The following is a 17,142-nucleotide window of genomic DNA, read 5'->3' on the forward strand; positions in this document are numbered from 1 at the left end:
TAGAGAATCCCATCCACAATACAGTCCTTGGATGTTATTCTTAGTAAAGCCCTCTAGTGGTTGATCAGTGGCGAATTTTCCAATAATTTCCAAGCTTTTACAATACATGTTAAAGGTAGACTCGGCCTCCCGAGTGGCGCAGTGGTCTAAGGCACTGCATCGCAGTTTCTAGCTGTGGCACTAGAGATTCTGGTTCGAGTCCAGGCTCTGTCGCAGCCGGCCGCGACCAGGAGACCCATGGGGCGACGCACAATTGTCCCAGCGTCGCCCGGGTTGGGGAGGGTTTGGCCAGCAGGGATGTCCTTGTCCATCGCACTCTAGCGACTCCTGTAGCAGGCCAGGCACAGTGCAAGCTGACACGGTCGCCAGGTGTACGGTGTTTCCTCTGACACATTGGTGTGGCTGGCTTCCGGGTTAAGCGGGCATTGTGTCAAGAAGCCGTGCTGATTGGTTGGGTCGTGTTTCGGAGGACGCATGGCTCCCTACCTTCGCCTCTCCCAGGTCCGTACGGAGTTTCAGCGATGAGACAAGACTGTCACTACCAATTGGATACCACGAAGTTGCAGAGAAAAAGGATAAAAGTAAAAAAAATGTATTAAATAGTTTGTAAAGGTAGACTCAGCGATTTGACATATATGCAGAAACTAAACCTCATAGTGGGTACATTTTCACAACAACTCCACTGTTTTGGTGCCCTGGCTACTTTGCTCTGAACAGCGTGAGGCGAACCCGTGCACATGCGCAGATACTGTGTGTGGCTGTGTGAGAGCGAAGTCTTGCGTCTCACTCATCTCAATATCTTTACATTTGACATTTTAGTCATTTAGCAGACGCTCTTATCCCGAGCGACTTACAGTAGTGAATGCATACATTTCATTAATTTTTTCTCCATACTGGCCCCCCGTGGGAATCAAACCCACAACCCTGGCATTGCAAACACCATGCTCTACCAACTGAGCCACACGGTGCTGCTCTTGGCAATTTTGCTGTGTTTACCTTTAAATGTATGGATGTAAAAACTATAACTAGAGAATTTCAGAATTACTTTTTTTGATTGTCCCCTGACCTGAATGTTCTCGTCCTGTTCCAACTTCCCACAGCCCCAGAACCTCCTCCCAGTTCTGCCAAGTCTCGACCCGCTCCCTGGTAGCAGCCTACAGTGATGGGGCCCTGCCTTGTTACTGTGATAAGTCAGGAGCCACGGGGCCCACCTGTAACCCTGTAGGGGGCCAGTGTCCCTGTCGGCCCCATGTCATCGGTCGACAGTGTACACGATGCGCCACAGGATACTACGGCTTCCCCTACTGCAAACGTGAGTGGATTTCACTTACTAAAATGTCTCACACACACACACACACACACACACACACACACACATACACACACACAGTGTCCTACCCTAACCTGTCTTTATCCTCTGTCCCCTTCAGCGTGTGAGTGTGGCCAGCGGCTGTGCCACGAGGTGACAGGTCAGTGTATCTGTCCGCCCCAGACAGTGAAGCCAGCCTGTGATGTGTGTGAGAGCCAGACGTTCAGCTACCACCCTCTAGTGGGCTGTGAGGGCTGTGACTGCTCCCCCAGCGGAGTCAGGCCCAACGCAGGGAGAGACTGTGACCGCGACACCGGACAGTGCATGTGAGTGGCCTTCTGTCTGATCTGACATACACCATACTGTATGTGTCGCTAATGCCACTGTGTATCATATGTGGTGGTTGTAAATTATTGTTAGATTATTGTGTGTTTATTCGTATATGCCTATTCCCTCCACTAAAAATGTAAGTGTGACCATAGCTCTTTAAATTTGACTCTGTTCTGACATGCGGTGTGTGTGTGTGTGTGTGTGTGTGTGTGTGTGTGTGTGTGTGTGTGTGTGTGTGTGTGTGTGTGTGTGTGTGTGTGTGTGTGTGTGTGTGTGTGTGTTTAGATGTAAGCCCAGGATCGGGGGGCGCCAGTGTGACCGGTGCGCTGCAGGATTCTACAGGTTCCCTGAGTGTCTCCCATGTAGCTGTAACCAGGGAGGGGTCACAACAGACGTATGCCACCCTGACACAGGACAGTGCCTCTGCAAGGTGACTGACTATACACCATTAATATACTACTTGTAAAAGGAAGAAGGATTATCTACAGTACTGTATGTGTACATTTATAAATAGGAAGACTCTGTACACTGCAATATAATTCCCTTAAGTGTTTACGTACGCCATAACAATATTTTGACCACTGGCTTTCGCAGTTTAACATGTTTTTTTCTGTTGTTGTAGAGAAACGTCCAGGGAGCCCGCTGTGATGCCTGTAGAGATGGGTCCTTCCACTTTGACCCCTCCCACCCCAGGGGCTGTATCAGCTGTTTCTGCTTTGGAGCCAACAGCCAGTGTCAGAGCACCCGCAAACGCAGGGGGAAGGTGTGTGTGTGTGTGTGCATGCATTTGTATGGTTGTGTGTTTGTATATGTGTGTGTGATGATTTAAAGGCGTTTTCATTGATACATTATTGGGTTTCTGGTCTAAAGAAATCTAAAATGGCGTGTTATTATTACTGCACTTGTTCAGACACATGATCCAACAAACCCTTATCTCGCCACATGACCAGCGTTGCAACAACCCAAATTCCATAGACTGGATATACCCACAGCTTTGCCACACCTGCGGAACATAAACCCATTGCGCTCCATTGCATACCACAGCATGCTATTCTTTTCCTATAATGGTATTTCACCTAATCACAGGCCTATTATATATAGTACAATTCTCTTTCCATCCGCTTCCACTAGTTTGTGGACATGCGTGGCTGGCGTCTGGAGAGAGCTGACCAGGAGGAGGTAGCATCAGTCCTCAACCCATCCAGTAACACAGTGGTAGCAGACATACAGGAGCTGCCTGGCACTACTCAGCTCCTCCACTGGGTGGCGCCTCCATCCTACCTGGGAGACAGGGTGAGTGGAGCGAGTGGGACTCAGGAGGAGCACATGTACTGTTTATAGAATAGTTCAGTTTAATAAAGAGGATATGTTTCAGTAATATTTGGAAGGTATTTTTATATTACACTTGAGCATTTTATGCTAGAATCCTTAGTTACTACATCCATTTTTGGGCTCATGAGGTTAGTTCAACTGTCATACACCGACAGAACCCAAAATATAAGCTTGTTTTGCTCCAATGTTTGTGAACAATGTAAATGTAAACAAACACTATCTAGCGTTAAAACTATCATTGTAATATCATGGATGGTCAGTCCTTGCATCCGTAGCTCTGCCTATGAAGTTGAGAGTGGCTACATTTCTCCAGGCCCATCCCTCATCTTTTTTACCAAAACAGAGGCGTGGCGATTGCTTTATTGTTTTAATTAAGGACTCTAGCTTTAACATTTGATCAATTGTTATTTAGTGGTGAATTCAGTGTTAACAGGAAAAGTATATGAGGAGTCAGTCTTAGCAGCTGCCATAGAGCCTAACCAATGGTGCTTTGACCTGGCACTACAAAGTAGGATCTATGAGTTATCCAGCGAACTTCAATAAACAACCAGAAATAATTCAACTTGGATGTGTGTTTTTGGTTGCTGAGTCAATTAGACCATGCCCATTTCAAGCTTATCTTAAATATACAATATATACACTACCATTCAAAAGTTTGGGGTCACTTAGAAATGTCCTAAAAATAAATAGAAAAACCCTTTTTTTTTGTCCATTAAAATAACATCAAATTGATCAGAAATACACTGTAGACATTATTAATGTTGGAAATGACTATTGCTGCTGGAAACGGCAGATTTAAAAAAAAAATGGATTTATGTTTTATGTTAGCACATCTGAAAGCTGTTGTTCTGATTAAAGAAGGAATAAAACTGTCCTTCTTTAGACTAGTTGAGTATCTGGAGCATCAGCATTTGTGGGTTTGATTACAGGCTCAAAATGGCCAGAAACAAAGACCTTTCTTCTGAAACTCGTCAGTTTATTCTTGTTCTGAGAAATGAAGGCTATTCCATGCGAGAAATTGTCAAATAACTCAAGATCTCGTACAACGCTGTGTACTACTCCCTTCACAGAACAGCGCAAACTGGCTCTAACCAGAATAGAAAGAGGAGTTTGAGGCCCCGGTGCACAACTGAGCAAGAGGACAAGTACATTAGTGTCTAGTTTGAGAAACATACGCCTCACAAGTCCTCAACTGGCAGCTCATTAAATAGTACCCATAAAACACCAGTCTCAACGTCAACAGTGAAGAGGTGACTCCGGGATGCTGACCTTCTAGGCAGAGTTCCTCTGTCCAGTGTCTGTGTTCTTTTGCCCATCTTAATCTTTTCTTTTTATTGGCCAGTCTGAGAAATGGCTTTTTCTTTGCAACTTTGCCTAGAAGGCCAGCCTCCCAAGTAGCGCAGCGGTATAAGGCACTGCATCTCAGTGCTAGAGGCATCACTACAGACCCTGGTTTGATTCCAGGCTGTATCACAACCGGCCGTGATTGGGAATCCCATAGGGCGGCGCACAATTGGCCCAGCATCGTCTGGGTTAGGGTTTGGCTGGGGTAGACCGTCATTGTAAATAAGAATTTGTTCTTAACTGACTAGCCTAGTTAAATAAAGGTTAAATAAAGAAAATTAAATAAAAAACTCCTTGTTCCTGCTTTGTAATATACCCCCTAGTTCTGCACTGATTCAGACCATAGAATTAGAATGATTGCTAAGTCATTCATGAATGTTCTATTCATTCTATTTCTATAGTTCAGTCCCAGTGACTCTGACGGTATGCTCTGCTCCTGTCTCAGGTGTCTTCCTATGGGGGCTACCTGACCTACCAGGCCAAGTCATTTGGGATTCCTAGTGAGGGGATGTCGTTGCTGGACCGCAGACCTGATGTCCTTCTCCGTGTACGTACAGTATGACATATCATCACTCACTGCTAATTATGACATCTCTCTTATTGGTGTATAAGTCGTATATAACTCACTTCCTGTTGTGAGTAACACAGTGTTGTTTCTCTGTGATGTCCTCAGGGCAAGGAGATGGCCCTGGTCCACATGGCCCCAAAGACCCCCGAACCAGACAGACTCCACCAGGGCAGAGTCCAGCTAGTGGAGGTATAGAAAACAGTTTTTCCTACCTAAAAAGTGGTCAAGCTGAGTCCTTATTCCATTCTATCTGTTGTCAACAACACCTTTAAAGCACTTCAAAGTTTCCACTCCCTAACTAATACCTATCTGTGTGTTATGTGCAGGGGAACTGGCGTCACGCCGGCACCAACCGGCCTGTGTCCAGGGAGGATCTGATGGTGGTCCTGGCTGGGCTGGTGGCTCTGAGGGTGCGGGCTCTTTACTTCACCCAGAGCCAGAGACTCAGTCTGGGGGAGGTGGGCCTGGAGGAGGCTACAGAGACGGGGGCCGGGGGCCCTGCCAGCACCGTGGAGCAGTGTGCCTGTTCCCCTGTCTACAGAGGAGACTCCTGCCAGGTTTGAGACGGCCCCTTGTGGCTCAGTTGGTAGAGCATGGTGTTTGCAACGCCAGGGTTGTGGGTTCGATTCCCACGGGGGGCCAGTACAAAAAAAAAAAGAAAAAAAAAAATGTATGAATTGAAATGTATGCATTCACTACTGTAAGTCGCTCTGGATAAGAGCGTCTGCTAAATGACAAAAAATGTAAAAAAAAATGTTATGATCTCGTTCACTCCAAGTCCCCTAGGTGTTTCATATTGATATACAGGGGTCATATAGGCATAAGCAATATGGTTAAAGATTTGAAGAGAGTACTCCTGAGGTGCCTTGGAGTCTTATTTTGGAAATGGTAGTATGGCCAAGGCTAGTTGGACTTTTAGCTCTCAGATGCACAACAAGCAGGGCTGGGGGCTTGAGCTAAGGGTCAGTTTGGGATTGGGAAAAAGAGGTGGGAAAGACAGTGGGAGAGCGAAAAGGATTAGGAGACGGTAATAGAGAGAGAAAGAATACAGGAGGGGCTGAGAGGGAGAAGTGACGACTGACAGGTCTAGTCATTTTAGAAAAGAGAAGAGTGAGAACTCCCCTCCTCGCTATGGGGTTGTAGTTGTGACACGCCCAAACAATGGTGCCACGCCCGGGGTGAGTGAGGTCACTGCCAGGCAGAGGAAAAACCCTTCAGCCCATCGAAGAGCCGATGGTTTAAACAACCCTGTGTGGAATGTCCTGGAAAAAACCATGTGTGTGTTTGTGTGTGTCTGAGTTCATCAGCCAAGCCCCAGGCAGAGGGAGAAGATGCACAATCACCATGACATAATATTAGACATTCAACTACTGCTGTAAACTGCTCCACTGTGGCATGGTAACAGCAGTTAAAATACAATAAAAAACATGTACAGTACGATGGTCATCAAGTTTAAACAGAATTCTTCCCCTTCGGGTGTTTAGTGCATGGCTGGGTCTCAAACTCCAATTAGGAAAAGTTGGATGGAAGCATTTTCCCCCTGAAAATCCACGTATTAAATTGAATGCAAATGAAACCATTTTCGGTGTGTAACCCCTAGGGATGGGCGGCTGACAGTGAAGATGTGGTCTTGTTACCTGGCAACAGTGTCCTGATGACTTTACAGTAGATTTTCATTTGACTTGAGTTGTTTTTCCCCATTTTGTGGTTGTGCTCTAAGCAGTGTTAGTGTGTGTGTGTGCGTGTGTGCGTGTGCGTGTGCGCGTGTGCGCGTGTGCGTGTGTGTGTGTGTGTGTGTGTGTGTGAGACATCAACATCCTGTAATCAGGTGTGTTCAGAGGAAATGGATAATATGTACCCAGCGGCAGTAATAAAAGGAGAGGCATGCTGACACATAGCCAGTATGGTATCTGGCAACCTGGGACGGTGTTACTCACCACCCTCAACCAGACAGACACAATGTGTGTGTGTGTATTCTAGGTGTGAGTGATCTTCTGTACTGTCTGGAGGTCTATGAGTATTATTCACAGAACCACACAATCACACTGGCATGCTCACAAAGATACCCTATGGACACACATTAACACACACCATCAAAAACACAGTCATTCAGTCTCCCAGGTGGAGCCACACCCTAGCAACATTAGGATTTTCCTTTAGACTGTTTGTTAGTTTAAGCGAAGTTGTATTTTTGAAAATAGTTATGAGAATAAATGTGTGTGACGTGCACGTAGCGGGGGGGGGGGGTGTGTGTGTGTGTGTGTGTGTGTGTGTGTGTGTGTGTGTGTGTGTGTGTGTGTGTGTGTGTGTGTGTGTGTGTGCGCACATGTTGCTACATTGCTCTGACTGTGGCACTGACTCAGGTGCTGTACGTGAGTGAAGGGGCGTGTCCTCTACGTGTGAGTCTGTGTGTGTGTTTAAGAGGCAGAGGCAGGGAGAGCAGGGAGTTATTTCAGACTAAACGGGAGTGATGTCAGACACGAGTGTACACAGACACCAGAGAGGGAGAGACATGCTACTACAGGTCCTGCTATGGGGAACCTTACTGGGACTGTGCAGCGCAGGACACAGACCATATTCCAGGGGAGAGAGGAACCGCTATCCCAGACAGCATGACCGAGAGGCACAGAGAATAGATTATACTTTAATACATGACCAGGGAGGACAAAGAGTCCAGTACCCTTCTGTGAATGATCAGGGGACCCAAAGAGTCCAGTACCCTTCTGTGAATGATCAGGGGACCCAAAGAATCCAGTACCCTTCTGTGAATGATCAGGGGACCCAAAGAATCCAGTACCCTTCTGTGAATGACAGAGGACAGACTGTTCAGTATCCGTATTTTGACGACCAAGGTTCCAGCTCTCAGATCCAGGTAAACCTATGGAAGTCCGGCAGTGGTGAAGTCTGCTGGCTTACAAATGGATTTACTGTCTGTAATGTATGTGTGGCTGCTCTGTGCATGAGTTAGACCTGTAGGAAATCAGTTGACTTCCAGACTGTTATCTTACAGAGCAAAGGGTATGTTTGGCGGTGGTGTGTGGTGTGGTGTCTTGTATTCAGCGTGGTGCTGGCGACACACCCCACCTGGGGACAGTTTGGGACATTTGTGAGATCAGTCATTCTCTGTTGCTAGGAAGATTAGCTAAGGTAAACTCAGACAGCCTTTCTCTACTCAAACACTGCCACTTTGAATGGCAAAGTGTTCTTCTGTGTGGGAATTAAGTGTATTGTTTTGAAACGTGTATTTAGGATTGTGTTCTGTTTGTGATAGAACTTGTGTGGCTTTGTCATATTTTTTGTTATTCATCCATTGAGTCCCATTGAGCTAGACATCACTTTTAAAGCTCTGATTTTCCATGAAGTATTGCTGTATCTACTGTATGTATTTGATGTGTCTGTATTCATGTCTGATGTTTGTGTTTCTCTGTTCCAGAAATGTGCCACCGGTTACTATAGAGACGGCAGTGGGCCCTACCTGGGTGTCTGTGTGCCCTGCTCCTGTAATGGCCTGGCCAACGAGTGTGACGAGAGGACTGGGGGGTGCCTGGTAAGAACATACACACACACACAGGTTCTGACTCAGCACTAAAGAGTGAAGTGACCATAACCGTATATGAAGGTACACCACTTGTCTTGTGCAATACCTAAGTCATCCCATCTGACTCCATGTAAGTCCACAGTCCAGTCATCAGTCATAGTCTAGACATCTTACCCATGCCACTGGGCATTTCTGTGGGCTCCCCATGGGCATCCCACCCTACCTGGGTGCTCACATACTGTTCTGTTCTGTACCATAGCAGGCTGACCACATTAAAGTATTGGCTGATGTGTGTCTGCCTTAGTAGATGTGATCACATATAAATGTGATATGGGTCTACATGAGCCCCTAGGGGAGCCTTCATCTGTCTCCCTCTGTCACGGATGGCAGGGTGGAGTGGAGGGTGAAACTCTAGATCTCTAAAAGCCCACGCAGCACTCTATATTCTCCTCTCTCTCTTTCTCCCTTTTTCTCTCTCTTATCTCCCTCTATCTCTCCATCCCTCCCTCTCTTTCGCTCCCCCTCCTTCTCTAACTCTCGCGCCATCTCTTTCATTCACCCTCTCTCGCTCACTCTCTCTCTCTCCCTCCGTCTCTCTATCTCCACTCATCTTTCACAAGCCACTCAAGAGCAGGCCTGTGCCTCTCTCCAGGCCTGTGGAACCCAGAGCGCAACGGACAGACAGACGCACATGGCTGAGCACACTCTCTCTCTGCAGTGAATGTCCATCAAAATCACTTTTTGGGATGGATTAGAACAGAAATGTTTGGCATCCCCCTATCATCATCCTCCTCTCTCATAAAAACAATCACCCTCCATTGTGGTAAAAATAGGATTTATGTCATGTACGTTTAGATCTACCCTGTGGTGGGGTATGGCAGTGTGGTTATGTCCACAAAAGGACAAAGTATGTTTACACTCACTATGGTCTTTATTAGGGTATTTTCATTAAATTAGTGAGGCTATAGATTCTCTTTGTTACTTGGTTATTTACTACGAGAGCACAGAACTACCCTGTGCCCCTCACTGTCTAAACAGATAGGAACGTGTACACTATGATGGATTACAGCTCTGTTACTTTAAGACTCTACTATTTAGATTCTCTTGTTGACATGCTCAAGTGCTCTAACCATGTGTTCTACTATTCCTGTGGACAGAACTGCCAATACAACACGGCTGGAGACAGGTGTGAGCGCTGCAAAGAGGGTTACTATGGAGACGCTGCCCAGAGGTCATGCCGGGTGTGCCCGTGCCCCTTCAGTGTGCCAGCTAACAGGTCAGTGTCACCAAAGAACCAATCAGTGGCAAGGTCAACCATATTAGATGCTTCTTTGGTGGAATCAAACCTGTGTACGGTATCATGACTTACTGTCGTTGGCCCAGTATTCAACTGTTTAAATGTACTCTTCATCATTCCACTATAGCTTTGCAGTGGGTTGCAGAGAGGCTGCTGGAGGGTTCCAGTGTGTTTGTAAACAAGGCTACACAGGAGACAGGTGTGAACGATGTGCCCCTGGTTACTACGGTGATCCATTGACAGCTGGAGGAAGCTGCAGGCCTTGTGACTGTAACGGCTATGGAAACAGCTGTGACTCCAGGACTGGGGGTGAGTGTTGATGTTACTGAGACATTGAGTGTATTGGTATAGCTTTATTCTCAGTTGATTATTATTGTTTATTTTTGAAATGGCATTGTAGTTACTTTTATATCATGAATGCATAATTCTGCTCTTTCTACAGTGTGCAAGAACACTTTGGAGCCAGGGGACACTAACACTGACGAGCAGTGCCAAGGTTAGTGTCTGTTGTGAATGTCTGATGGGTCCAATGAGAGTACAGGACAGGACATGGGGGCACCTACCTCGTCATGATCAACTATTGATTACGCTTGTCTATGTGGTTCTCAGAGTGTGATAACTGCGCCAAGACCTTAATAAACGACCTGCAGCGTCTGGATGAGGAGCTGGCGAGAATTAAGACTCAGCTGGATAGCGCCAGTATCTCCGCCTCCTCTCAGGACAGACTCAGGAAGCTGGAAAATGCCATCACAGAGACCAAGGTACTAATGCGTTAATGGCCTATATGTACTGTTACTGTAATGAAGTGTAGCACCATGCACTCTGGCTACACAGGCCACAGAGAGGGAGGGAGAGGACTTCAAAACATAGTCATTTACATACACACACAGTGTACACTTACTTCTCAATGCACGCAGGCACACATGCACTTGTGTGTGTGCGAACGCACACTTCAACACACCCACACGTTTGTTTTACTATCCTTGTGGGGACCAAACAATTGATTCCCATTCCAAATCCTATTTCCCCTAACCGGTAACCTCACCTTAACCCTCCTTCTAACCCTAATTGTAAACCTAACCCTAAACCTAACCCCTACGCATAACATTTGTCCGTGTGGGGGACCGGCAAGGTAACCCCACTTGTCCCAATTGTCCTTGTTTTACTATCCTTATGAGGACTTCTTTAAAACCAGAAACATACAATCCAAAATATTATCAAATGACATTTTATTGGTTGCGTACACAGTTTAGCAGATGTTATGGCAGGTGTGGTGAAACACTTATGTTCCTATCAATCAATGCAGTAAAGGTCAACAAGCACACAATATTCAAAAATACAAAAATGATTGAAAATGTTGTACAGCAGTAGATACATGTATATAAATAGAATGTAAATATTATTACACACACACACACACACACACACACACACACACACACACACACACACACACACACACACACACATTAACACACACACAGAGTGTTAGATGGTGTGTAGCTACTGGAATGTTTCAGAATCCTCCTGATCTCAGTCAGTTTGTCCCAGAGCTGTGGGTCAACACATGTCAGAAAGTGGTCGTGGTCTGGTCAGGACTTGTTGTAGCTAAACTCACACGTGTGGGATATCAGCAGCTCCTACACTCCATGTGAGCATACGCTAATGTGAGCAACCTCTCAAACAGCCTGAGGACTGTCTCTCTCTCGCTGTCTCTCTCTCTGTGTCTCTCTCTCTCGCTGTCTCTCTCTCTCGCTGTCTCTCTCTCGCTGTCTCTCTCTGTGTCTCTCTCTCTCTGTCTCTCTCTCGCTGTCTCTCTCTCTCTCTCTCATTCAAAGGACTTTATTGTCATGGGAAACATATGTTTACATTGTTTATTTCACTTGCTTTGGCAATCAGAAAATAACAGTAAACATGACTCTCTCTCTCTCTCTCTCGCTCCACCTCCTCCCTCCCTCCCCCTCTCATGTCATAATAAAGCATTGAACAATAGGCTGTGTGCTCTCTCCACAGTCTCTGGTGAACAAGTTCAGTTCCAGTGTGAACAGTCAGAAGCCCAAGGTTAGCCAACTAGAGCAGGACACTCTCAGTGTCAACGAGGATATCAACGCTCTCAAAGGCAAGGTACTGGACTGGAACTTCTTGATGTCTTTTTATTAGGGTTCGTCATGAGTGCGTGAAATTGTGCATATGTTTTGGTGTGTGTATGCTGGCTGTGGAGAGCTAATATGTGTTTGTGTGTGTGTGTTGTCCATTCAGGCAGGTGACAGGGCTGTGGATGCCCAGAGAGTCCTGGAGGATGTGGGTAAGACTCATCTGAGAGCTAAAGACCTGGATACTGAAGCTAAGAATCTGCTCAAGAAGATCCTGGGTAAAAAAAACATTCCTGTTTACTCACCTTTTTACTTTTTAAATCTCATTGGCCACCTCTGTCTCTCTCTATCCATTTTATCCTCTTTCTTTTTATTGTGACTTTTATTCCTCTGTTTTCTCTCTCACCCTCTCCTTTCTTTCTTTCTTTCTTTCTTTCTTTCTTTCTTTCTTTCTTTCTTTCTTTCTTTCTTTCTTTCTTTCTTTCTTTCTTTCTTTCTTTCTTTCTTTCTTTCTTTCTTTCTTTCTTTCTTTCTCTCTATCTCTCGCTCTGTTGCTTTCTCCCCCCTCCCTTGTATCTAAACCTGAATGTGTGTATTGGGTGTAGCCCTGCTACAGCAGCTGAAAGAGTCTGGTTCCAGTGGTGGTGTGGTGCCCAGTGAGAACCTGGCTAAGATGTTATCTGAGGCGGAACGCATGGTGAAGGAGATGGAGAAGAGGAACTTCAACCCACAAAAAGACGCAGCTGAGAAAGAGAGGGATGAAGCCCAGAAACGTAAGACTTCTTCCTGGTCCATTCAATAACACAAACTCTTAAAATCCCTAAAAGCTTTTCTTTCAGAACATTAGAATATGGAACGTCTGATGTTGGAGAACACTACCACATTAGGTTGATCTAGGATACAGATAAGAGGCCTAATATCACAATAACGATGACTACACTGTTTGATACCATCAGCATCCAAATAAAATAGCGAGATTGTTTTTTTTAATCTTCAGTCGAGAATGTGAGTTTCTATTTCTATTCGAATCTGTTCTTCTCTCCCAGTGCTGGACTACATCAAGGCCAATGTGACGAAGCAGTATGACCAGAATGAGGCAGCAGCCAAGAGGGTGAAGGGTCTGCTGAAGGACTATGCAGCTAAACTGAAGGACCTGGAGGAGGCGCTGAAACAGGCTGGGGACATGGTGAAGAAAGCCAACTCTCAGAATGGACTCAACACCGAGGCACTGGAAGACATACTGGTAATAATAAAAGTCCCAGTACCAGACTTCTAACATGATGGTACTATGAAGTCATGTATAGGCTGTTAGTGTGTGCAGTAACCATGTCTCCGTTGCTATGGTTCATTCATGGTTGGTGTCAGTATTGTTTCCACAATTACATTTCCGTTGGCTTAATGTTCTCTTAACCAATTGAATCGTGTTTGTTCTTCAGAAACGTATGGAAGATCTGAGGAAAGAGCGTAAGAAGGTCCAGGACCAGATAGCCATGGCAGAAGATCAGTTGAAGGATACAAAGGACCTCCTTAGAATGTTGGAGGACAGCAAGACAGTAAGCACACAGACCAGCCATCACAATACATCAGGGTTCCCCTTTTATGAAATGTTGATTGTTGGACATAAAAGACTGTAAAAACACTGTGACCCTGTTGTCTTGCTCCTCTCTCCAGGAGTATGAACAGCTAGCTGCCCAACTGGACGGGGCCAGGACTGACCTCACCAAGAAAGTCAACGCTGTGTCCCAGGCCGCGGCCAAAGAGGACATTGTGGAGCGAGCAGAGAAACATGCTGAGAACCTGGCCAAGCTGGCCAAGGAACTACAGGAGTGAGTTGTAGGGATATGGGTCCTGGGTTATAGCTCAAGTTCAAAGCGTTTTGTGTTTTAGGTAATGGAAGTCGCCAGATATTGTTAAAAATATAAATTTTACAGGATAGAACAAAAGATGCCAGATAATAGCTCAGCACAATTAATGAGAGCAATAGAGGCTCAGTATAATCGACCTACTATAGAAGCCAGGCGTTGTGGTTCTGTAACAGGGATGTTTATGTTGGGTGGTTTCCATCCTCAGTGGGTCATGCCAGATAGATCTGCGATCCGATAGATCCCCCAGAGGCTGCATGTTTGTTGTTCTGCTTTGTTGAAAATCCAGATGCGTGTGTTGACCTGTGTACTCTCTCGCTCTGCCTCCTTTCCTCTCTTCTCCCTTCCTTCTCTCTCCACCCCCCTCTCTCCTCCTTTCTGCTCTTCTCCCTTCCTTCTCTCTCTACCCTCTCTCTCCTCCTTTCTGCTCTTCTCCCTTCCTTCTCTCTCCACCCCCCTCTCTCCTCCTTTCTGCTCTTCTCCCTTCCTTCTCTCTCTACCCTCTCTCTCCTCCTTTCTGCTCTTCTCCCTTCCTTCTCTCTCCACCCCCCTCTCTCCTCCTTTCTGCTCTTCTCCCTTCCTTCTCTCTCTACCCTCTCTCTCCTCCTTTCTGCTCTTCTCCCTTCCTTCTCTCTCTACCCTCTCTCTCCTCCTTTCTGCTCTTCTCCCTTCCTTCTCTCTCCACCCCCCTCTCTCCTCCTTTCTGCTCTTCTCCCTTCCTTCTCTCTCTACCCCCTCTCTCTCCTCATTTCCTCTCTTCTCCCTTCCTTCTCTCTCTACCCCCCCTCCTTTCCTCTCTCTATCTTCCTATGTCACAGTGCTGTGAGGGACTCGAGTGGCCGCTCTGATGTGCGTGATGCCATGGACGCCATTAAGGCCTACAAGAACATCACAGATGCAGTCAACGCTGCAGAGAAGGCAGCCAAGGAGGCCAAGGATGCAGCTGACAAGGCCCTAAAGGTCAGTTCACAGTCCAGCCACTAGACCCTTATCACAGAGATAATGAATCCTCAGCACTTCAACTTTTAGCTGATGTGGCTTTGGTTTACCTTCTTAAACTTCTGTTATTAATTTGCAATATAGGATGTGAAGAAAGAGGACCTGACAAAGAGAGCTAAGAATCTGAAAGACAGCGGGAACGACCTACTGAGGGAAGCAGAGGATGCCGAACAAGATCTCAAAGGTATGTTGCTATAAGTCGTAATGGAGTTTTTAGAGTTGGCAGGGAGCCAACCAAATATATGTGGCTTAAATGACTTTGAACTAAACTCTGGTTTGACTCCACAGAGGCCTCTGATCACCTCACAGCCCAGAAGAAACGCCTGAAGGACGCAGAGAAGAAGAAGAAAGCATTGGAGAAGGACCTCATGGACGCTCAGGCAGAGCTGAACAACATCAAGAGAGGTAAACCGGCTCAGATAGTAGGAGGAAGTCTGATAGATCAGCTCAAATTCTAGAGAATTACTGATCAGTGGAGGAATACACCCTTCTCCTCCTTCCCTCATTCCCTCTCTTCTCTCCTCCTGTCAGATGACATAGGAGACATGTTGGACGAGGCGAAGAGCAAGGCCGCGTCAGCCAATGATACGGCTAGCACCACCATGGACAGACTGAATGCCATCAGAGAGGAAGTGGATAAGATCAACGTCATGCCCTCTGACTCCAACCTCAGCAGCGTCATGGATGATGTGAACAAGTCAGGTGAGGGATCACTCCACTAACGTCTGCATAGGATGGAGGGAATATGCACCCGTAGACAGGGCTTCCTTGTAAAAAGAGATTTATATCCTGTATCAATGGGACTCACCTGGAAAATAAAGGTTGAATTAATACTACTTGTCTTATTTGCTGATATTACCATGCATGTACAGTACTGTATGTACAGCGATGTTTGTCCACTCTTTGCCTGTTTTGTGTGTTTTTTACAGGTGTAAAATGGTTAAAAGGTCTAACTATACTCTCTCTCTCTCTCTGTATCTCCCTCTCCCCCTTCCCTCTCTCCCCATCCACAGTGAAGAATCTGTTGAACACAATCCCGTCTCTGCAGGATAAGATCTCAGAGGTGGAAGAGCTCAGCTCTCAGCTGTCCCCCGTCACCAACATCTCAGAGAACATCAAGAGGATCAAGGAGCTGATCGAGCAGTCTAGAGACGCAGCCAACAGGGTAAGAACAGAACACACACCCACACACACACACACACACACCCTGGGTCCACACCCCACCAGATATACCCACTGTGTATTACCTATTCCCCTTCCACTGGCCATACAGTATACAAGTGAAAGGATTGCAGGTCGAGGTCTTGACTGAGCCCTTTGATGAATATGTACCATCATTTGTTGGACAGTTGTTATTCCCATAAAGGAAAACAATGATTTAACTTTACACTGCTGATCCCTTTAACCATGTAGAACCTCTCTCCTCATCTCCTCCCCCTGTCGCTCCAGATTGTGGTCCCCATGAAGTTCAATGGTGAGGGCCATGTGGAGCTGCGTCCCCCCAGGGACATGGAGGACCTGAAGGCATACACTGCCCTGTCCCTGTCCTTGCAGAGACCAGTGAACCTCGACAACAGCAGAGGGGATGGAGCACGCAGACTCAGACAGGACAGCACCACCACAGACAAGGGAGACATGTTCGTACTCTACCTCGGCAACAAAGACGTGAGTGGACTGGACAGCACTTGGGTTGCAAAGGGAGGGTATATTATCTAAAACGTTCAAAGTTTACAAGTACACTACCAGAATGTTGGTATCTTTCAAGGATTTTATGTAATCTATCACAAGACATCTAGTGGCCCTTTTGGGTATTTCAGATTATCACAGGTGTCTGTAATTATCTCTGGCCCTCTGTGTGGGATTATCATATGAAAATATACAAAATAATAATTTAAAATCATTTTAAAATTGATTTACAATGCTGTAAAATATTATCCTAAATATAAACCATCAACTTAGTGAATACCATTGGTGTTTAATATGAGTGTTTCAGCATGGAATACTCACTCTCTCTCTCTCTCTCTCTCTCTCTCTCTCTCTCTCTCTCTCTCTATATACACATATATATATATATATATATATATATATATTATTATTATTATTATTATATATATATTTTTTTTTTACTTTGATTTATTTGACTATGTCAATATGTATTTGAAGTCAATGTTTGGTCCTCAAACTGGTGGCAGTTGTGAAAAAATAAATAGTTGGAAGAGTTTTTTCATTCGTTCTATTTTCTCTTGGACCATATGGTCTATCTAATAGAAACTCATAGACAGTGTGGACACATACCTTTTTCTAAGTTGTTCAAGTATATATTACCAAAGTTACGATAGATTGCCATAGATTTTCTGTTAATGACCAAAATTACTGAAGGTTCCGGTAACTTTGGTAAATTACCAGCAGCTTTGCAGCCCTAGACAAGACACAACCTGGCCCTTGTAGTCCTTTGTTCTCCTTGTGAAAA

At 45.6% G+C, this 17,142-nt stretch overlaps 1 protein-coding gene and 1 non-coding gene across 8 annotated transcripts in view; both read left to right on the top strand.

The window, feature by feature from the left end:
* The window catches only part of LOC106569186 (laminin subunit alpha-3), a 117,922-nt gene that overhangs the window by 86,721 nt on the left and 14,059 nt on the right, over window positions 1–17,142 (top strand). For all 7 annotated transcript variants that reach the window (XM_014140273.3, XM_014140270.3, XM_045694150.2 and 4 more), the window contains 25 exons: window positions 1,101–1,312; window positions 1,431–1,635; window positions 1,925–2,069; window positions 2,262–2,402; window positions 2,771–2,932; window positions 4,761–4,862; window positions 4,989–5,072; window positions 5,210–5,440; window positions 8,317–8,430; window positions 9,579–9,697; window positions 9,846–10,027; window positions 10,161–10,214; window positions 10,328–10,479; window positions 11,732–11,842; window positions 11,978–12,089; window positions 12,417–12,584; window positions 12,858–13,054; window positions 13,248–13,364; window positions 13,483–13,637; window positions 14,492–14,633; window positions 14,757–14,856; window positions 14,961–15,077; window positions 15,204–15,374; window positions 15,686–15,837; window positions 16,122–16,337. In XM_014140273.3, coding sequence (XP_013995748.3) covers window positions 1,101–1,312; window positions 1,431–1,635; window positions 1,925–2,069; window positions 2,262–2,402; window positions 2,771–2,932; window positions 4,761–4,862; window positions 4,989–5,072; window positions 5,210–5,440; window positions 8,317–8,430; window positions 9,579–9,697; window positions 9,846–10,027; window positions 10,161–10,214; window positions 10,328–10,479; window positions 11,732–11,842; window positions 11,978–12,089; window positions 12,417–12,584; window positions 12,858–13,054; window positions 13,248–13,364; window positions 13,483–13,637; window positions 14,492–14,633; window positions 14,757–14,856; window positions 14,961–15,077; window positions 15,204–15,374; window positions 15,686–15,837; window positions 16,122–16,337 — 3,661 coding nt within the window. The remainder of the gene's footprint in view (window positions 1–1,100; window positions 1,313–1,430; window positions 1,636–1,924; window positions 2,070–2,261; window positions 2,403–2,770; window positions 2,933–4,760; window positions 4,863–4,988; window positions 5,073–5,209; window positions 5,441–8,316; window positions 8,431–9,578; window positions 9,698–9,845; window positions 10,028–10,160; window positions 10,215–10,327; window positions 10,480–11,731; window positions 11,843–11,977; window positions 12,090–12,416; window positions 12,585–12,857; window positions 13,055–13,247; window positions 13,365–13,482; window positions 13,638–14,491; window positions 14,634–14,756; window positions 14,857–14,960; window positions 15,078–15,203; window positions 15,375–15,685; window positions 15,838–16,121; window positions 16,338–17,142) is intronic.
* On the top strand, window positions 5,450–5,525 carry trnaa-ugc (transfer RNA alanine (anticodon UGC)). The gene has a single exon. It is a non-coding gene; the product is annotated as a tRNA-Ala (tRNA).

The sequence above is a fragment of the Salmo salar genome, chromosome 14 (assembly GCF_965601325.2).
Source record: "Salmo salar chromosome 14, fSalSal1, whole genome shotgun sequence".
NCBI classification, from domain to species: domain Eukaryota; kingdom Metazoa; phylum Chordata; class Actinopteri; order Salmoniformes; family Salmonidae; genus Salmo; species Salmo salar.